Below are 20,369 nucleotides of genomic sequence, written 5' to 3' on the forward strand. Positions count from 1 at the left end.
GTCATCAACTACCTCTTTCTTCTCATCCTTTCCCTGCGACGACGAAGTATTCCGAACAAAAGCAGTACTAGAAAACAATCGGCTCGTGTTCGCAGCCAAACGCAGTCCTAGCGCTTGTCGTGTAATTGCGCTGGGATGTCTTTGGATCAAGGACGGGAATATCGACGTGGTCGAAGAGTACCGACACCGCAGAGGCGCACCCGCGTACCTCGCTATACTCCTGCTGCTCGCAGAAGTCAATCCCTTAAGCACCATTATCAACAAAACAGCTCCTGTATATTCCCTTCGCTGTTTGTCAGGATAGAGAGAGAGAGAACGAGAGCGTGCGTGGGATGATTTTCCGATAATTTCTTAAACCTGCTCGGAGGAGTTTAAAGCTGTGGCTGACGTGGCTGGTGACAGAGCCACAGCCGACATCAATTTGACCCCTGGATTGCCTGTGTAGTTCTTCGTGAAGAGCTCTTTGCCGCAATTGATCTATATTTGCTCAGTGTATGGGATTATAGGTCGTCGAGAGGCTTTGTTTTGGAGATATAATGGAGTCTGAACGACAGACACCGAGGAAGAGGACTCGCGAGGAGATATCAGGATCTGAAGAACTGGTCTCTGATCGCGACGCGCACAAGGTATGTTCAACTATCTGATTCTATCCTACACTTCTCAGATACTGACTCGGACAGACATGTTATGTGATTGAGCCCAAAAACAAAAGATCCAGAAATAGACCGCGCCGATGTCCTTTCATCCCACTCAACGACTCGGTCCCCGAGGACCCCGCGCACGTCAACGGCCGCTGGACGACATACACTGCACTGATGCCCAAGATCCACTCGCGGATCTCCAGCATCCTCGAGAACTCAGACAAAAAGACGGTGGATAAAGTCATAAACTTTGTCTTGCAAACACCGGCATATGAGGAGGACGAGTACACGCAGTTACCTGTGGGCTTGATTCTCGCGGGCGTCAACATCTCTGATCATAATCGACTGTTCAGTAACCTGACGTCTAAAATCGAGGACTCGCAGGACGGCAGGATAACGACAGTCAACGTGACCTCACGAGACGTGTCGAACGCGCGGGAGTTTACAAAGAAAATCATAAGCGAGACGATGAAGCTGCAACCCACCGTCGACGATGCGGCAGATGAGATCACGGCGCCGATCGGGAGTAGTAGCGCTGCTGCTGCTGCTGGTACCCGCGTAACGACGGGGTCAGAAAGTAGTGATAAGCGGTTGAGTTTTGATCTTGGCAGGTTGGTGGATTGGTATAAGACGCAGCCGAGTCTTGAGAAGATTGTCGTCGTGGTTCAGGATGCTGATGGGCTTGATAATAACTTGCTCCCAGAGGCGATCCGGATACTCCAGTGAGTACTTTTATCTCGATACACATACCCATGAGACTAACCCACCTCCAGCGTTTACCGCAAACAACTCCCTTTCGTCCTTCTCCTCGGAATCGCGACAACTCTTCCGATATTCAACACCAAGATCCCAAAATTCACAATGCGCCTGATCGACATCGAGTGCTTCGACGTGCTACAGTCGGAGCACAGTCTGACGCAGTTCATAGACCATGTCCTGCTGGCTGAGGATATGCCGGTTGTACTTGGACCCCGCGTTTTCAGAGCGGTTGTGAAGCGGTATCTGAATAATACGAAAGATATGGATACGTTTATATCCGCCGTTCAGGTGTGTTTTTCTTTGCTTTGTTTTTGGAAAGAGGAAGGAGAGGCTGACAAGTCATGATCAGTACGCTGTAATGGCGCATTTCTTTGCAAACCCACTCAGCATCCTGATTGATACCCCCCTCAACATTTCAAAATCCGACCCGCACATGTTAGCCCTTCGCAGCCTCCCTTCGTTTCGCAATTACATCAACAAAAACGTCAAGGAACTCCAAGACGAGTCACCATCGGCCAAGACCACAGAGGACATCAACTATAATCGCACGAGGATCAATTCTGTACGCGACATACTAACCGACTCACTCGAGCTATTCAAGTTCTTTGAAGACCAAAGAACGACGCTGTTTGACAAGTTGAAGAGGAAACTTGAGGTTATGAAGATTCTCGCGATCTTGCAGGACGTAAACGAGATCTTCACTAGCACGAACGTGAAGCGCGGTCGCGCGGAATTATACGCAGACGTGCTGTCTGGCAAGCTCAGAGACTCTGCATTTTTAGAAGAGCTTCTCGAAATCACTACGAGTATGAGCGCAGACACGGTCGAGAAGCTCGCGCGCATGATCGACGAGACTTTTAGCGACGGCTCTTCTGTCCGACGCATGAAAGAAAACTGGAACATTGCAGACTTTTCCGGAAACTCGCAGCACGGACTTTTACTCGAAAACATATCTATCTCATTGCGCGAGTTCATCTACGACAATCTCGAGCCGTTGTCGAAGATTCCGTTTAGCGAGGTATTCATCTTTGACGCGCCGTCTCTGTATCAGAACGTGTTCACGCCGCTTTATCGCGAGACGATTGAGAAAGCCTTGAGGCAGCCGACTTTCTATCTCGGAGAGCCGGATGCGCCGGAGGAGGGCGTTGCTACGCTTGAGAAGCCGGTCGTATGCACAGGGTACTCGTTGTACAAAGAGTCAGGCTCGTTGATCAATACTTATGATTTCTGGACGGCGTTCCATCAGACCATCGCTGGCGAGCACAACCAGGACGCCGAAGACCACGACACGGACGAAGTGCTACCAGCATTAGAGGGTGAAGAGACAGACCAGCAGCAAGAGGACATCAGGAGATTCAGCAAAGCCCAGACTGTAGCATGGTTCTACAAAGCCGTGAACGAGCTGCGGTATTTAGGATTTATAAGAGAGTCTACGTCGCGAAAGGGGCCTGTGAGTAAGAATGCGGTCGGTGTATTACAGAAACTGGAGTGGGATGGACTATGAGCATGTACTATTACGGATGATAAATGTAGATTATATGTGAGAACATAGATGCTTGTAGCTGCAGTTCGTGGTTGGGACGCTTGTTTGATTAGAAGCAGTGCCGAGCGCGTTCTATTCTACAATCCTTCTTTTCGCTTTCATTTCCCAAACATCTTTCTCGGTCCTATAACCCGTTCCTTGATGCAAATAAAGACCAGCAACGCGAACACTCAGACCGCAGCTGCTCCGAAATCACACTGCCGGCGTCCCCGGATACTCGACCTCGCCAACACGGCCACCACTCTGAAGCAAGACCCACGCCCACCACGACTTCCGAACCCATCCACATTCTATCCCCCCACTCAAGCCGTCGAAATCCTCCGATGCGGTCTGCTATGCTTCGACTCGACAACCTGCTCATTGAACTGATACATCTGGCTAACCGCCGTCTGCCGCTTCAGCATCGACAGCTCCTTCTCCGCCTTTGTCAAAAAGTCCTCGATCGCTCGCGGATCTGACTCGGCCTTGTGATCCCGGAACCCGTCGCGCGTTCGCCGCAGGGCGTATTCGCGGAAATTGTAGGCTGTGAATTGCCGCGACGTGCGCAGCAGCGACCGGTATAGCGAAAACGCCACCGCGCGCGTGGAGGTTGCTGTTTGTGCTGGTGTCGACATTCCTTCTGCTGTTTTATCTTTTCAATGCTCCGTAATCAGTAGATCTCGGAAAACGTAGATGCTGCGAGCGAGAGTAGACAAAGCTGTTGGTTCGGTGATGGTGGAGGTCGAACTGTCGAGAAATATTCAAAATCCTCAGCGAGGCGCAAAGCCGTTCAGTCAGCAAAAGGCATCTGAGAATTAATATTTAGATGACTAATGTATACAAAAGTGATTATGTAATTATTTTAATTTCGTCCTGTTTACTGGTTCACAGCGTACATGCCAAAAATCAAGAGGATGTGAGTTACTATCTGCTTTAATATATCAATAGACTCACTTGAACATAGCAAATATCATATCTACGGGTATTCTGGCGGTGTATGGATTGACAGTCGGATTAAGCAAGAACCTGCCAAAGAGCCGCAACTGTTGCGGCCGTTCAGATATGGGGACCCGAGAGGAATATAGAAAACACATCTGTAGATTAAAAAGGACCTAATAGCCCAGAGACTTGTTGAAAACGCCCGCTAGCATATCCTCGCCTTTGAACTTCCTGATAGCAAACGACGGCAACTGCCGCATGCCCACCAGCGGAAGTTGAAACACCCCGACCGCATTGCGCCGACCCATGACCATGCCCACGCCATTCAACTGCGTCGTGTATAACTTCTTTGCCTCCTCTCCTTTAAGCACAGCCAGCACATTTGCAGAGAGTACGGGGATCGTGTTGCCGCTGGCGTGCGTGGCTTGCTTGGTTTCTATGATGTCGTTGATGTCGCCGATGGCAAAGATCGTGGGATCAGACAGCAGCTGGAAGGTCTGCTTGACTTTTATCACTCCGCGCGAGTCTTTCCATGCGTCTGGGGCGTACTTTGTATTCGGCTTGCCAATAGAGCACTTAAACACCGCATCGGCAGGAATCTCCTTTGCAGGCGTCGAACTCCCCTCCTCAGCAGGCGTAACCACCACCTTCCCCGCCTCCGCATCTTCCTCGCCGCGCGAATCATACAGCACATTCACCTCCAACTTCTCCAGCACGTTCGCAATCCCACGCCGTAGTTTCATGTCATACGACTCCGATCCAGGAAGTCCCTGGTTATGCACGACGGTCACTGATTTCAGCGGAAACCTGTCCTTCACCTCGGCGGCGAACTCGCAGCCCACGACGCCGCCGCCGAGGACGACGACGTTGTTTGCGCTGACAATATTGGCGCGCATTGATTGGAAGTATGAGACGATTTCTGATTTCGCTGTCGGTGGAGAGATGGGATCGGCCCATGTGCAACCGGATGCCAGGATCTAGAAGAATCGAACAATTGCAAGTCAGTACTCATCCTTCTTCACGACGCAATTGCAGAAGTAGACAGCATACCAAAACATCATACGAAATCCTCTGTCCATCATCCACAACCACAACCTTCCCCTCCCCATCAACCTCCACAACCTCTCCCTTCACAACCTTGCCCATCCCCTCATGCTTTGCAAACACCTTATCAAACGGCCTCATATACTCGCTATCATGGTCCTCGACCGTCATCCGCAGCGTGACCGGCAAATACACCGACAGCTCGCGTTTCTCGATCAGTGTGATTGAAACGGTTGACTGCAGACCTTGACGGACGAGGGTGTCGAGGAAAGAATGCACGAAGTTTGCACCGAAGATGCCGCCGCCGACGACGACGATTGATTTCTGGGGGTTGTCATTAGGTATTAGAAGTCCAGTGGAGCAGAATCAAGTGTATCAAAGGAGTGGATTATAATCAACAGCATCGCTGCAGATGCCTGAATTTATCTGTCGTCGATCTACGCTCAAATACCCCAAACAAGTCCTAAGTCAAATTACTTAATCGGGTTTGTAATCGGTCAGCATCGCTGAGTAATAAGCCGCACGCTAAATAGTGGGGCGCGGGGTTCCCCATGTCAATCAATGAAAGGCGATATTCAACTATATTGTAATGAAGCCATCATCACCAAAAATCTGCCTTCCATGCTTTCTCATCCAAACGTCATCGGTTCAAGCAAAAGAACCTGCAATAAGAAGAAAAGAAAGAGGATCGAAACCGAAATCATAAAATAAAAGAAAAGAGTGAGTGAGTAGAGCTTCTACCAACGCCGTGTAAACCCAATACAAGAAAACATAAACAATATTGAAAAGAAAGAAGAAAAGGAAAGAAAGGAGAAATCACACTAAACTCCTCAGAAATATCAGCGTTTGTATTTCTATAAATATCATCACCGTTAGTAAGAACTCCTCAACGAAAAACTTGAAATGCTGACACTTACATCTTCAACGTTCCGACGACGGCTCGGATCCATCTGATTACTAACTCCAAGCAACGTACTCGACACCGCCTCCGAAGCACCAATCATCGACCGCAACACTGCAACAGGCGCAGCACGAGCAATCGCAACGGCTGCTTTCTGCGCTCCTCCTTGCTCACTCGCCTCCGATGGCAGAGCAACGAGGATATCTCTCGCCGTACCAAAGTTCCGGTTGAGACTCGAATATGCCCGACTGAACCCCTGCGAGATATTCTTTGGCTGATCGGCATACATGCTCACCACTTTCTGCGTCTCGTCCTCACTATCTGATTCGTCCCTGAACTGCCGAGCACTGCTGCCGCCGGCTCCGTTCCCAGACGAGGACTGGCCGACAATCATAGTCTCCGCATTCTCAAGAACACTCTGCGTTCCGATCGCTATCTTCGCTCCCAGATTAACGAGCTCATTAGTCGTCACCTTTGCGAACCGCAAAGCACCCTTTTGGAGACTTCGGACCACCCGTCCATCCTTTCGGTACTCCCTAATCGGTACAGCAACCAAATCCTTCATACCGCCTCCAAGCTTCACTATCGACCGCACAGGCGCCACACCCGCCAAAACATCACCCAACTGTGTAGACTTGATGTCCGGCAGCCAAATATCATTCAACTCTCGGATAAGTCGTGGGCACCCTAGAATTCCATACAACACCACACCACGCAAAATGATCTTGGCCTCGTCAAGCACAAACAGATTCATAAACTCGGTCGTGTGCCCTGATCTTAGACCCGCGTAGTCGACTTTCTTCGGCTTGTAATCAAGTTTCACTTTGACTTCCGCAAACTCGACGCGTTCTGATAACAGTCATGTTAGTACCCAGCTCATTCTCAACTTCACATTTGTGGCACTTACGTAAAAACGGAATTTCATCCGTCGCTGGAACCGGTGTGTTGTCGCTTTTGAACTCAAAAAATCGAGTCAAAAAATCAAGCGCGTCCTGATCCACATACAGACGCAGAGGTAGAACGCCGACCTAAATAGCTTCTCTTAGCCATAAGACCTCATACAGAAAAAAGCAAACATCTTTACCTTCAAAACTATATCCGAAAGCGGAAGAGCAGGATCAGGCCGCACATTGAGCATCTCCAAATGCGCCATACTTCCACCCTTCTCTCGCTCTTCTGCAGGATACATCGAGGTCACGAACTTCCGCCAGGTTGAAGTCGGCACGTTGTCGAAAATCTCGAAATCACGAACCCTCACATCAAGAGAGTTCGCAACAACACAACTTTCGGAATACGCATTGAAATCAAGACTGACACCCTTGAGCTCGACCTGGAGCTTATGCGACTTTGACCGCTTCAGTCGGAGCTTGGATTTGTTCGGAGTCCCTGATCTGCTACCGCCCCGGCTTGCAGGTCGAGAAGAGTATTCAGTTGACCAAGACGTTTGACTAGCTGTCTCGCTATCATCGTCGATCTCGCGATTAATAGCGTTCGTCAGCTCCCGAGGATCATTCCCTGACGGCACCCCGATATAAATCGAGTTGAACAAAAAGTCGCCAATGATGGATTCATCCTCGTCGTTGTCATACCCACCGCCCTGAATCCGTGCTCTAATCGCCTTCAAAGCGCGGTTTTCAACCTTTTTGACTGCCTTTGAGATAGAATCGCGCGTATGAGGCCAGTCGTATCCATCGTGAAGATTCCAAAGAACGTGAACGTCGCGAACTTTCACAGTCACCAAAGGGGTCTCCCCGTTAAGCATAGTGGTGTTCATAAGAGAGCGGCCGCCTCCAAAATGATCCTCGAGAATCTCAATCTTGGTGACTGCTTCGCGCACTTCTTTGTTGATGATGTCCACTGCTTCCTGCTGCGAAACCGAGGCAGACGCTTGGAGATTGTCCTGCGGCTTTGTGATTTTCTGAGGCGGCTCGTCGATGAGCACATCAGACAACAGATCTCCATGGACATCTGATTCTGTACTCGACATCAACCGAGAAACTGTATTGTACTCATCCTCCGATAGCGACGACGCAGAATGTTTCCGAGAAGTACTATAATCTGCTTCTACCTCACCAGCAAGAGCATCTTCAGTACCATCTTCGGTGTTGCCTCCATAGTAGCTCTCCACAATCTCGAGATCAGACGAAACTGCTTCCCGCAGTTGACGTTCCATCTCTGTCGTAGGCGGGTACAGGCTGTCAACGCTCAAACCCAAATCAGACGACGGCGCCATAAGCTTGTCCGTAACCGTTTCCGCGTCACTCAGCACCGAGTTGTGCACGGTGCCAGTTGCAGCTTTGGAAGCTACCCTAAACGCGTCGTCGTCCAAGCTGGCCATGATATCAACGGGAGCAACTTCCGTCTGATACCGTTCTTCATCCGGCGGAATAACGACGGCCGGTTTAAGGCCATTGAAAAGCTCAATAAGGGTCTGAGTCGAGTCTGCGCACGACTCGATGAACAAAAGATCATCTCGCACTTCCATCTCAATCGCAGTAGGACCGGCCTCAGCTGAATCAAGTGCTTGCCCTTTCGAAATCTTCATATTGACTGACGCAGAGGACATTGAGGCGACATTAACGTATCCCAAGTCAGCAAACGGGGTCAGATGCTCAACCACCTGCGCGCGTCGTCGGCCTATATGAACATTTCGCGGTGGAGTATAGTGGAGACTCTGCTGGTCGTCGACCAAAAAGAGAGTAGCACGTCGCACTTTGAGATTTGCGTACACCCCGCTAGTCATATCCTTTGCATATCCATCACCTTGGCCGTCTGTGATCACCAGTAACCCTTTGCTCGGAAGGTTCAACGGGTTAAGGCCGATAGCACAGTCGCGAATGTTGATCTCGAATTTGAATGGGACGTCAGACGACTTTAAGGTTGCAATCGATTCACCAAGCTCAGAAGGACGAGGCATGCCGAAGTCTTCATCCGCGTAGTCTTCGTCGTCAATACCAGACTTTTCGCCATAGGATGAGTCTATCTCATCAAAGTCCGAAGAAGGAGAATCTGGCCTCTCAATCCCAAACAGACTTTGTCGAAGTACTTTGGGCTCCTTGTCAGCCTCTTTCTTTTTCGACTCAAACGCCGACGCAAACAACATCACCAAATCAACTCGGTACTCGAATTTCGTATTGTACAGTTTGATATTAAGATTGTTCATATCCCGAATAACGGCGGACAACATCGGCCGGTCTCCGTGACGGTCATTCAATGCTGCACCCAACAATTCGAACTCATCCTCGTCGTTCGTGCCCATAGGCGCATGTCGGACAACTCTCAGATACTCGGTCCAGATATTGATACAACCGGCCTCAAAGCTTGCGATCGCGAGTTTATCGAGGTTAACTGCGACGTTCCCGACTTCGCCAGGAAACTCAAGCGCCACAACTGTTTCCGCAATCTCGACAACACTTCCGGGGTGTCGCTGCTGAAATCGGACCCTGGTAGGAGGCGGTCGACTGGCGGGAGGCCGTTGGTCAGGAACGCTAAATGCGTTTAGAACCTTCGTCGCATCCCCAGCTATGGCAAGAATCGAAGACTGCAAAGTTTCCACAGATGAACAGTTGACTTTCAGAGAAGAGATTAATAATCGATAGACCAAATCCAGTCCATCAAGTCTTCCTTCATGAGGGTCTGGATCGACGAATTTCCCTCTAGGCGAGCTCTCGAGATGTATGTTGTAAAGGCTGATATCAGACCCAGGTAGTCGAGCTACCACGAGGTCAGTTTTTAGCGCCGCCCGATCGATCGATATGGGATTGATCCTAACGTCAATCTGAACCGCCGGATCGCTTGTCGGCATATTGATGTAGATGGGACCAGTAGTACCATAGAACTTGGAGCCGATTTTGCTTCCAACATTGCTTCCACTTTTGTCGAATGATGACGGAGCATTGCTCGGGCGCCCGAGAGTTTTGGAGACTGCCAACATGCTTTTCGCAAACGACGCCAGCTCTTCCAAGAAATCGGCAGAAGCTGTTATGTGTAGCTCTTTTGGAATTTCGAGAGAGACAATCGAGCTCGTAACTGCCATAGATATATCTGGAGTGTTCCGCAATGACTCTGACGAGAACGAGACCACTTTATTGGAGTCCTTATTAAAGTCCCCTTTCCAAACCGAGACTTTATCGATCGTGAATATACTAGTTACAGAGGGTGCTGCGTCTGTAAGATAAGGATTGTGAATATCCTCGCTCGAGTAAGATTGAGTGACGGAAGCAAACACCTCGTCCAGTACCAAGCACGCATTTTTCTGGTCTGTGAGACCTCCAGACTCATTCAGGTCAGAGGTAAGACTGGCCTCAAAGCGCTTCAGTCTGATCTTGACATTCCGGGTGGTCTCTTTGCTCGCCAGATTTGTCTTATCTTCAGCTTCGCCTGCCTCGTAAAGTCCCACATATGCAGGAGATTGCGGCTTTGAAACATAGATATCATCGTCATCGGATGGAGGTTTTTTCAAAAAGCCCTCAACAAGATGGTTAATCCCAGCAACCACGTCCTCGATGTGAGCTAATCCTGATTTTAAAACTCCGAGTTTGATCTCGGCCATGGAAAACGAGCTTTTCACGCGAACGTCAAGCTCATCGCACCAGAGTAACCGGGGCGATGACTCGGATTTCGTTTCACTGATGGTCTCTATACCACGCTTCGATCCTCGGGACAAGCTGCTTGGTGGATCATAGGTTGACTGATAAACAGTGCTCGAAAGTTTCGATGATCCCTTAAGCCCGTGCTCACTTGGACTAAGCGCGCTTTGATAAATACTTCTGGCCTCTCTGCTAGAGAAAAGCATGCTTTCAGTCATCGAGTGACTTCCGTAAGACCGTTGACCTGCCCGCAGCTTTCTCGACATATCGAAAGCGGCGTCTTCGCCATCAGAATTCGACAAAAAGTCAGAATCGGTTGAAGATTCAGCTGACTCATAAGAAGAAACTGACTCGCGCTTAGACTGAGAATGCAGCTGTTTCAAATCTGGCGGAAGATCAAATTGAACGTCTTTGAGATTGATAGTTCTGCTGTCGCCAGATGTCCCGAATACCGCTTGGCCGACGGTTCCTTGCAAGATCATATCCTGCAGCACAACTCGCAGCGAAAGTGTCTCGATCGTAACCCTTAGCTGAGAAACAAGTCGGTCAACGACATTTGCCATGATCGACTGTAGGTTGAAACCACCCGTTCCCAAGCCTAGAAGTTCGTCGTCGGTTTCAGACATACTATCAGTCCCTTCCGATGACGCCGCACCTTCCGTGTCACTCTCAGGTTGCGGGTGGATGATAGATTTCTCCAGTTCGATTGTCTCTTCCACCGATTCGCTTCGTAAAAACGACGTTGCAAGCTCATTGGTAGCGCGGGCGATGAACTCCTCAGCCGACGGACCGGAAGCTGACGGGGCGACGGTGACATTGACCTCTGACAGTCTCACGTCTATTGGCGTGGACAATATATTACGGGGAATTTGCACTCTAATCTCACCAACTACTCCATCTCTTAAAAAGATACCGGGAATAGTGATGGCCTAAGCACATAAAAGATCAAAGTCAGCGTCGCGTTCAGCACCTCAGATCTGATTTCGAAACCGGTCGCACAAAATAGGGATTACTCACATCGACATTAAGACGCAGGTTGCGAAGGATAACAGAGCTGCTAGCTCCCAACTGCACGTCTAGATTGGCCAGATCCAGCTCATTAAAAATAGCAGCACGAGACAGAATATAGCGCAGGAGGCGCTTCTGGATATTCTGCGGCAGCCATGGTGGACTCATGCTGAGCCTGAGAGTGCAATGGGGGGTAAAGATGACGCGCTAACAGCAGTCAGCACAGCGACGCTCACAAAATCCAACTCCAGTAAGACACTACTAAATCAATCTAGATCATGCGGATTGTCGAGGTTAGAGTCGGAACATGTAGAGAAGCCGATGCTTGTTATCACCAAGTGTCCCGTTGTCCGCGGGGTTGGTAGATAGGCATCTGTCGGCTAGATCAACAAATGAGGCGATACGCACATGTGATACAGTCTGGTAATGATTGTCGTCGAAATAAGGAATATATACACTCCCAAAGGTCTGAAAATCAGTAAGAAGCAGTAAGCTAACACCACACCTAAAGGGAGTATGAGGTGGACAATGAACTATGCGCGTGGTAGGGAGAGCGAATACGCGGCGGAGATGAGTTGCTCGCCGCATCTGGTCCGCTTGGTTCAAGAAAGCTACCCGGCTTGGGAGTTCTCTCAAAACTCAAATCTGATCGCCATATCGTGGTTCCGCAGCATGCTTTCTGGCCCATATCACATCGCCGTTCTGCAATTAAAAACTCGCTCTTCATGATTATACATCCGAATTTATCACACACTCAACGCTGCTAGATGTAAGTAGAATAAAAAAATAAAAAAATTACTAGCGATGCCTGGTTTCGATCCAGGGACATCAGGGTTATGAGCCCTGCGCGCTTCCACTGCGCCACATCGCTTATAAAAGAAATTTAGGCGTCTTGTCACTTATAAGCCCATACAAAGTTAGCAGGCTTAGGGTAGAATTTGAAGTAATTGGATATCGTTAGAAGCCTGTAATATGAGTAATTCTTTTGAAAACATTTCATAACTCTTGGATTGGCTTTGGTTAAAATAACCACAGTGGATCTTTTATTATTCATGGTCTATGATGGGCTGTGGTGGTGGTGGTGGTGAGACAACAGATCGTAACAGAGCCGTTGCTGTGAGGAAAACCGAGAGTGTTGTCTATGCTCCCTCTGACTGTTGGCAGAGATACTATATTAAGCTAAAGCCTTTGCTATTTTCCGAGTCGCAAAAGGCATTACAGCTCCTTATTTAACATCGCACAGAGTCCCACACTTTTTGCACGTCCTCAGATCGGCGTTATCCGTAAACGCCAGCACAGCTTCCTTGATCTGAGTGCCGAGATCAGTGCAGTGAAACCCGTCTTCGTGTACAATCTCTTGGCAGTTTTGACAATACCAGCGTAGTTTGTCAACCGAGTCTTTGGGCCGTAGCTGCTCGACGACGATTCCGACCGTATCCTGGAATCGAACGGGGTTGTGGGGGACGTTTTCTGAGCACGAGAAGAGGTCGTGTGAGCTTACTTTCTGATTCTCCATCAACGGGCAGTGCACTTACCGGGAAGCATAAACATATCTCCCTCATGTATATGGACATCCTTAAATTTGCCCTCGTCGACCACTTTTAGCAGCATACTGCCTTTGTACTGGTAGAACCATTCCGGCGTCTGATTGATGTGGTAGTCTGTTCTCCGGTTCGGGCCTCCGACGATCTAGCCCGTATATTCAACATCAGCATATGCATAAGCTATAGCTATATCCAATTAAACGCACCATGACAGTATATCCACCACGATACACGCAGTAGTTGTTGATTGGAGGCTTAAGAAGATGCGAGTTCTTTGCAAGCCACTTGGGCAGATTCAACGGATTCGCAAGAGGCATTGTCACGATTCCCAAAAAAAAAGTAGCAGCGTCGTCAGCTCAGCTAAGACCAAAAATCTCTGGCGATACGGCTATGAAAACGTATTGGTCTAAACAGACAATGGTATGACAGACCGATTGATGAGGATTGGAAAGGCACGATGGCATCCCCAAAGTTAGGGATGACCTGCTCAGAGCGGATATTGAACTCAAAACCGCCGCACTTTCGACTACTAATGACCTCCATTCTACCAGCATGTTGACTGAATTGAAATCAGCATGTACGGATTATGAATAGGTGAAGGTTACTGTGCAAACTCGATGCTTTCTAAAGATTTGTTATGAAGTATTGGTGTAAATAAAAATAATATTTTGATATACAAAGTTTACATGGGACAGTTAGACTGAGGACTTCACAAATACATCGCAACTAAGCTCAAGCTCGTTTGCAAAAGTCCTAGCTTACTCTTCGTCATTGAAGATATCTCCCCAAGGCGGATTCACGATTCTCTTCGAGGTGGTCTTGTAGATCTCGTCGATGGCAGCAACCTTCTCAGCGTCCAACTCAACATCGTTGAAGTTAGTAACGATGCGCTCAGGAGTGACCGACTTGGGCAAGACGGAGGTGCCGCGCGAGATGGCCCACGAGATCAAAACCTGAGGAGCAGTGATCTTCAGCTCCTCGGCAATCTTCTGGACCACAGGCTCCTTCTGAAGAGGAGCAGAGGTGGATCCAAGAGGAGAGTACGCGGTGACGACGATACCCTTGGACTTGCAGAAGTCGACGAGCTTGTGCTGGGGGAGGTAAGGGTGAAGCTCGACCTGGTTAGCGGCGGGGACAACCTTGGTAGTAGGAGCGGCCAGGAGCTTGGTGAGGTTCTTGATCGAGAAGTTCGAGACACCGATGGCCTTGGCCTTGGAAGATGGAATCTTCTGCATCAGCTCCCAGGTCTTGATGAAGTCCCAGTCGGAGAGAGAGTCAACAGATCCATCAGCACGGTGAGGGACAAGACCGGTGCCCTCGGGGTTGAAGGGAATAGGCCAGTGCATAAGGTAGAGATCGACGTAATCCAGACCAAGGTTCTTCAAGCTAATGTCCAAGTTCTCCTCGGGCTTCGTGTGGAAGGTTCCCCAACTAAACGACAAATGGACCGGTCAATTCCTATGTTTTCCAGAAAAGAAAGAACTCATTAGCTAAAGACTTACAGCTTGGTGGTGAGGAAGATCTCCTCACGGGGGATTCCACTATCACGGATCGCCTTGCCGACCTCAGCCTCGTTTTCATAGGCCTGTACGAGATTTTATCAGTTTAAAGCCCACAATTGCACTTTTAGTATCAATGTAAGAACACTCGGGAATTGCAAACTTACATAGGCGGTATCAATGTGGCGGTAGCCAGTCTTGAGAGCAGTCTATTATCGCCGAATACTCGTCAGTACACTAAATCCAAGCCAAGTCGGAACGTTGGGTAACCCTCGATATATAAAACATATGACTTACAAGAACGGCCTCATAGACCTCATTGGGAGCCGATTGCCAGGTTCCGAGACCGAGCGCGGGAATAGAGACGCCTGTGTTGAGCTTCAAGAGACGTCTGAGCGAGATAATCTTATCAGTATTCCTCCCTTATCGAAAGATCTGCAAGGTCTTCCATCAATTACAATTGAGACAAACATAGTCCATTAGAAGACTTACTTGGTAGCCATTGTAGAGATAATTGAGTGCTTCTGTGATTGGAAGGATTCTGAAGAGAGAGAAAGAGATCAGAGCGCTGGGAGCGGGCGTGGCTTAAATATCGGACCTGGCTCGTCATCACGGGCGTCGATAGAATTCCGCAGCGACTAATCACGTAATCGGATCCTGACCTTTCGGAAGCTTGATAAACGCACTTGCTCAATCGTATGGTAGTCATCATGATTTGCGTCAGCCTATCCAGCCAAGATTATTTTATATACTACAATTAACAGTTATTGCTGTCAGCATTGTTGGTTTATAGTAGTTGGTGATGATAGGATTGCAATCTTCTCGCGCTCCTTTACTTCATAACACTCGCAATTGAGAATAATTATTAAATCTATGAAACTTGACTTGATTAACCACCTCATTTTCCCTTGAGGTCAATAGAATTAACAGCAGTATCCGGAGACTCATTCTGCGTCTTTGCAAGAGTCATCTCCCAAGAAACCTCGTCCTCAAACTGCTGAAGTGCACGCAACTCATTCCGCCCAAACAAGTATCCCATCATTCCATCAACTACGCCAGTGATGCCGATAGCAGTTGCCGCAAGCATCATGATAAAGCCGCCCCATCCTTTGTCAACCCAGAATATGCCGATATGCAAGGCCACTAAGGCTCCAATTGAGACAAAGAAGTGCAGGGTTCTGTAGTACTTTTGCGCGTGCGCGGTCGGTAGATAGTCATGGATTGTGTCTAGGATCTGCTCGTAGCTCGACGCAGGCAGACCTATCCTCTTTCTGGACTCTGAAACTTGCTCTAGACCTGTCTCAAGTTTGTGTGCGGCCATCGGTAGTACTTTGATTGTCGATATGACTCCGAAATGATCAGAGGCAGACACGTTCAGCCCCGGAACCCGGTCCACAAAAGCGACCTCGATATTCTTGACAGTCGATAGATGGGGCTCATGAAAAATGTAGTCAAGTCGCTGCGCTTTCGAAATATCGCAAAACTCTCTCCAGGTATTTAGTTTCGAGTCGCAAGTAACACCTAGAGTCTCGATCTGTTCGGCTGGTGATAGCGACTCAGGCTTGATTGCTTCTCGTGAATCACCATGAACCGTCGTCCAGCTGTCTTGAAGACCCGCCCGCTTCGTGAGTAAGCTGTAGGTCAAACTGTCTGGCTTTGAGTTGAAGTCACCCACAGCTATTGCCAAGTGTCCACGCTCAACAGCTGCACGGATCTGTCGTGCCAGCTGCCAAGCTTGAGAAGTTCGATGACACACATACGATGCGTCTCCAGGTCCATACGGAGCGTGCATGTGTGTATTGAATAGTTCGATCGCGACCCCGCTCGCCGGATGACGAATGATTGCAGAGGCAACACCTTTCCCTACGAACCAGTCTCCACGGAAAAAGGCAGAGGGTCGTCCGTTGATAGTGTATGGAGTCATGCTGACTGATTCGATAGGGAACCGAGAAAATACAACAAGGCCAGGTCCTGCTATAATTCCACTGTAAAAGAATTTGCTGTACGGAAACCTGTGCTGACATTTTTGTCGCATGTAGAGGAAATCAGATTCAACCCAGCACTCTTGAAGGGCCGCAATGTCGACCTCGGTATTTGCCAGCGTGTTGGCGATGTAGCGCATTCGCTCCTCGCGAAATTTAGACACCATTTTGAGACCCCTTCAGAAATAGTAAGCGTCAGACGATGTGAGTATATGGTCGTAGTAGGAGAAATAGAGTGTAAGTACCAGCAATTCAGCGTGAGCAGCCTGAATGTCATGTCATTCTCCGTGTATCCTTGATCTGCGAACGGAGACGAGAAGCTCGACGTTGATCCCAAGGGATCAAGAGATATTGTAGCCATTTTTTAGAACGCCTGTATTGTAGTCACCAATCTTGTTGTTATCTGAAAAGAGGTTATGCGGTCTTGGTTGATGATGGGCGGGAATGCAGGAAGGATTACGCCTAGTGCCGGCTACGTAGACGATGCGGTTTAGGTTACGAGTGCGGCTACTGAGCGACTTGCTATGTGATCCAAATGCCTTCGTCTTCATAAGTTCTTCTGCGTGGTCTTGAACTAAGCAAAAAAACCGTCAACTCAAATTATACTGAATATATTACACTAAAGACTGTATCGCATCATCTGACCGTAATATGTAACATAAAACATCAAAACCGTTGCTCAAAGAAAGAAGATGTGGGATGTGATTTCAAGAATATCACGTGACAAGCCCCTGAATTTGCCATGCAAGATTATTGAGGCAGGGATCGAAGAGGAGCAAGGCTACTGATGAAAACAATACCAAGAACAATGCTCGCTGACGCCGACATCTTATAAGCATTTGACGAATTCATAGAAAGCGATGGAGATGGACTTGGACAGCCGGGAAGATACCCCCGCGAGCAGCGGTGATACCACCGATAGCGAGCTGCCGTCGCATCCTGGGGATGCGCTTCGTCCTATATCGAATCTGCGCCATACCTCACAGGAGAATCATTCGCAGAACGGGAACTCGAAAAGCAGATATCCTACTCCGCACTACAAGCTACGGTTTATTTTGGAGGGACATAAAGCTGGGGTTACAAATGTCAAGTTTAGTGCGGACGGCAAATGGATCGCGACGTCGTGTAAGTCATGTTTAGTTTGTGCAGGTCAGTCGCAATAGCTATCTTCTAACTAGGTATTGTTTTTTTTACAGCTGCGGACAAATCTATCAAAATATGGAAGGCGGATGATGGCGAATACGAAATGACTATCGAAGGGCATGGTCGGGGAATCAACGATATAGCATGGTCTCATGACTCGCGTGTTATAGTCTCAGCATCAGACGACAAGACTGCGAGAGTATGGGACGTCGCCTCGGTAAGTCTTCTCTACTGACTGATTTGAATTTAGCGCTGATGAGTGTTACAGGGACATATACTACGCATACTGAGGGGCCATACAAGTTACGTTTACAGCGTCGACTTTAGCCCCAAAGGCAACCTGGTTGCATCGGGAAGCTTTGACGAGTCGATAAAGATATGGGACGTAAAGAAAGGGGTATGTTTACGTACTCTTCCCGCGCACTCTGATCCAGTATCGTCTGTGCACTTCAGTCGAGACGGCACCATGATCGTGTCTTGCAGTCACGATGGTCAAATGTAAGTCAATCTATGCCTTTCAAGCCGTACATAACGCGCACTAACAGCATACAAGCCGGCTATGGGATACTGCGTCCGGCCAGTGCCTGAAAACCATGATCGAAGACAACAACTCCCCTGTGTCGAACGTACGATTCTCGCCAAACGGGAAATACCTACTCTCCGGCTCGCTTGATTCCTCGGTTCGGTTGTGGGATTACTTGAAAGGCAAGCGCGTGAAAACGTATCAGGGCCATAAGAACGAGAAATATATCACAGTGTCAACCTTTTCTACAACAAGAGGCGTATGGGTGTAAGTTTGTCCCTTAAGCACATCTTTTGAGAGTTTTCGCTGACGCATTGTACGCGATGTAGTGTGAGTGGGTCCGAGGACGGACAGATTGTGTTTTGGGACGTGCAGACAAAAGAAGTAGTCCAGACTCTTGGGAAGCATGAAGGTATATTATCATAATCAACAAATTCCGCTTGTAGGGTATTCACTACTAACTTTGAATGACCAGGAGCCGTTTTATGTGTCGATGCACATCCTTCTCAGAATATGCTAGCCTCTGCAGGAATGGATAACCTTGTACGAGTATGGATTGAGCAATAAGATAGACAAAATTGATTTCAGGGTTTATTATGGTACGGGCAAAGATACAGTTATGTACGTTAATAAATATGTGATTTAACAGAACATATGCGAGGAGCGAGTGACATGATAAACGGGAAACAAGCATGAAATAGACGAAGTAAACAAAGTCGCAACCTCATCAGCATCTCCAAAAGAAACAAAATTCGGGGTTGATATGACCAAATGATAGATACAAGACGGGTACGAAAATAAACCAAACGCTCAAGAAAACCCAATTAACAATGACAAAAACTGAAAAGATCCAATAGCTAAGCACTTGAGGCTTTCTCGTCTGAGAGCTCAAGAGATTCTTTCGGATCAATAGGAGGCTGCAGGTCATCCAGTTTACGCTTCCCATGATTTGGGAAGAGCATACTGTTGTGCTCATGAAACGGAGATTTTAAAGGCATCGGAAAATATGACGCACTCGCGGCAGCACTGATGCTATTTGCGCGCGCGGTGAGGTATCGGATAGGGCCGCTGCCGATGCTTCGCAAAGCGGGACTAGGTAATGGCTCGTTTGTATTGCTGTCGGCGTTCGATTCGGCGATCAAGACTGTGATTCGTTTCCGAATTTCGGAGACAGACTGCGGCATGTCGAGTTGCTCTGCTCGAGCGGTTTTGACTGCGTATTTAGCCATGCGATGGAGGAGGTTCGGAGGAGGCGTCGAGCCTGGAAAGGGGGCAATACGAGGATCGTTGAGGTGCGTGTCAATGGCCCTGCGGATAAGGGAATCTTGCTTGGCTGTCCATGACTGCTGCGGAGTCGATGAAGAAGGTGAGACGGCCGAGTCGGGAGTGTCGGGTTCGGGAGCGACGGAGCTGTCGTCATCGTCGTCCTCGGAATTTGATGATTCGTTCGAAGAAAAAGCGTAAGTCTGAAGAGGATCACAGACTGAGCCATCGGCGGACGGTGTGAAGGGCACATCTCTGAAGTATTCTGGCTGTGGGCGGATCGGGGTCACGGGAGGATACGCGGTTTTCACGCGCTTGGAGGAAGGTGCTGCGGCGGAAGCAGGGCCGGTGCTCGAGGTCATAGAAAGGGACATGAGTGCAGAAGTCGAGGACGATCTGGAGGATGACCTCCGCGCCTGGGGAAGAGGCGGCGGGCCGGATAGCGAGGGAGTGCGAAGAGGAGCAGGCGATTGCAGGGGTAGCTGAGCGCCGGAGCGGAGTTGCGCTTCCGGGAAGGGACAAGGCAAGACAATGTCTGGCGGACGCAGGGATCTTGACTTCATGACTGGTTTTGTGCTTGGAGAGTCTGGGAGTAGCTAGAAAACGAATCGAAGTGGGGAGGGAGATGAAATAGATGAAATATGGATTGTAAGCCAGGCCACAGCCAGGGGCGCGTCTGAATTGACGCGACGTGCGCCGCACGAGCCCCTGGCTTCGCGCGTAGGTCCCAACGGCGTCACATCACGTTGCTGTCAAAGAGAAGACGACGTAGATTTCTGTGCGTGATTAAGTCACGGCTGAGAGGGAAGAGCCGGGCAGTGACTGTTTGAGTGAATTAATGAGACACGCTGCTGTAGACTGTAGACCGCGGGTGAGTTCAGGCAGTAGCTGTTTTGAGATGAGCTGCTCCGAGATGAGCAGCAGAAAGGATCCACCAGAACATTCAGGCGACCGGTCTAATCCCAGTTGGGCTGCTCCTTAAAGCAAAGTCATCCTGGCAGCTCCTTCTGAG

The 20,369-nt window shown here is 48.9% G+C and overlaps 9 protein-coding genes and 1 non-coding gene across 10 annotated transcripts; 2 read left to right on the plus strand and 8 right to left on the minus strand.

Moving 5' to 3' along the window:
• Positions 1-335: 335 nt before the first annotated feature.
• BZA70DRAFT_282760 (origin recognition complex subunit 3 N-terminus-domain-containing protein) lies at positions 336-2,921 on the plus strand. Its single transcript, XM_064913336.1, has 4 exons — positions 336-626; positions 681-1,363; positions 1,415-1,688; positions 1,750-2,921. Exons 1-4 carry the CDS (start codon positions 537-539, stop codon positions 2,902-2,904), a joined length of 2,202 nt encoding a protein of 733 aa, XP_064766597.1. The 5' UTR covers positions 336-536; the 3' UTR covers positions 2,905-2,921.
• On the minus strand, positions 2,922-3,699 carry BZA70DRAFT_282761 (complex 1 protein). Its single transcript, XM_064913337.1, has one exon. The coding sequence runs from the start codon at positions 3,555-3,557 to the stop codon at positions 3,246-3,248; it is 312 nt and encodes a 103-aa protein (XP_064766598.1). The 5' UTR covers positions 3,558-3,699; the 3' UTR covers positions 2,922-3,245.
• A 5-nt stretch (positions 3,700-3,704) lies between these two features.
• BZA70DRAFT_67517 (uncharacterized protein) lies at positions 3,705-5,359 on the minus strand. The gene is made up of 2 exons (XM_064915322.1): positions 4,912-5,359; positions 3,705-4,838 (listed from the first exon to the last, which is right to left on the minus strand). The coding sequence occupies exons 1-2, from the start codon at positions 5,074-5,076 to the stop codon at positions 4,035-4,037; spliced, it is 969 nt and encodes a 322-aa protein (XP_064766599.1). The 5' UTR covers positions 5,077-5,359; the 3' UTR covers positions 3,705-4,034.
• Position 5,360: 1 nt separating this feature from the next.
• BZA70DRAFT_67528 (uncharacterized protein) lies at positions 5,361-11,671 on the minus strand. Its single transcript, XM_064915323.1, has 5 exons — positions 11,413-11,671; positions 6,891-11,324; positions 6,714-6,834; positions 5,823-6,655; positions 5,361-5,759 (listed from the first exon to the last, which is right to left on the minus strand). The coding sequence occupies exons 1-5, from the start codon at positions 11,569-11,571 to the stop codon at positions 5,745-5,747; spliced, it is 5,562 nt and encodes a 1,853-aa protein (XP_064766600.1). The 5' UTR covers positions 11,572-11,671; the 3' UTR covers positions 5,361-5,744.
• Positions 11,672-12,202: 531 nt separating this feature from the next.
• BZA70DRAFT_t78 lies at positions 12,203-12,274 on the minus strand. The gene has a single exon. It is a non-coding gene; the product is annotated as a tRNA-Met (tRNA).
• A 124-nt stretch (positions 12,275-12,398) lies between these two features.
• BZA70DRAFT_307387 (3-hydroxyanthranilate 3,4-dioxygenase) lies at positions 12,399-13,413 on the minus strand. Its single transcript, XM_064914828.1, has 3 exons — positions 13,154-13,413; positions 12,939-13,092; positions 12,399-12,873 (listed from the first exon to the last, which is right to left on the minus strand). The coding sequence occupies exons 1-3, from the start codon at positions 13,262-13,264 to the stop codon at positions 12,629-12,631; spliced, it is 510 nt and encodes a 169-aa protein (XP_064766601.1). The 5' UTR covers positions 13,265-13,413; the 3' UTR covers positions 12,399-12,628.
• Positions 13,414-13,591: 178 nt separating this feature from the next.
• On the minus strand, positions 13,592-15,093 carry BZA70DRAFT_282767 (Aldo/keto reductase). Its single transcript, XM_064913338.1, has 5 exons — positions 14,939-15,093; positions 14,744-14,837; positions 14,614-14,655; positions 14,450-14,532; positions 13,592-14,378 (listed from the first exon to the last, which is right to left on the minus strand). The coding sequence occupies exons 1-5, from the start codon at positions 14,947-14,949 to the stop codon at positions 13,706-13,708; spliced, it is 903 nt and encodes a 300-aa protein (XP_064766602.1). The 5' UTR covers positions 14,950-15,093; the 3' UTR covers positions 13,592-13,705.
• BZA70DRAFT_282771 (Endonuclease/exonuclease/phosphatase) lies at positions 15,092-16,901 on the minus strand. The gene is made up of 2 exons (XM_064913339.1): positions 16,674-16,901; positions 15,092-16,605 (listed from the first exon to the last, which is right to left on the minus strand). Exons 1-2 carry the CDS (start codon positions 16,787-16,789, stop codon positions 15,345-15,347), a joined length of 1,377 nt encoding a protein of 458 aa, XP_064766603.1. The 5' UTR covers positions 16,790-16,901; the 3' UTR covers positions 15,092-15,344.
• A 266-nt stretch (positions 16,902-17,167) lies between these two features.
• BZA70DRAFT_282775 (WD40-repeat-containing domain protein) lies at positions 17,168-18,728 on the plus strand. The gene is made up of 6 exons (XM_064913340.1): positions 17,168-17,553; positions 17,625-17,788; positions 17,840-18,069; positions 18,125-18,361; positions 18,424-18,506; positions 18,570-18,728. Exons 1-6 carry the CDS (start codon positions 17,289-17,291, stop codon positions 18,659-18,661), a joined length of 1,071 nt encoding a protein of 356 aa, XP_064766604.1. The 5' UTR covers positions 17,168-17,288; the 3' UTR covers positions 18,662-18,728.
• Positions 18,729-20,261, minus strand: BZA70DRAFT_282776 (uncharacterized protein). Its single transcript, XM_064913341.1, has one exon. It carries the CDS (start codon positions 19,918-19,920, stop codon positions 18,952-18,954), a length of 969 nt encoding a protein of 322 aa, XP_064766605.1. The 5' UTR covers positions 19,921-20,261; the 3' UTR covers positions 18,729-18,951.
• Positions 20,262-20,369: the final 108 nt, after the last annotated feature.

Source organism: Myxozyma melibiosi, assembly GCF_037950935.1.
Source record: "Myxozyma melibiosi strain Phaff 52-87 chromosome Unknown BZA70scaffold_11, whole genome shotgun sequence".
NCBI lineage: Eukaryota > Fungi > Ascomycota > Lipomycetes > Lipomycetales > Lipomycetaceae > Myxozyma > Myxozyma melibiosi.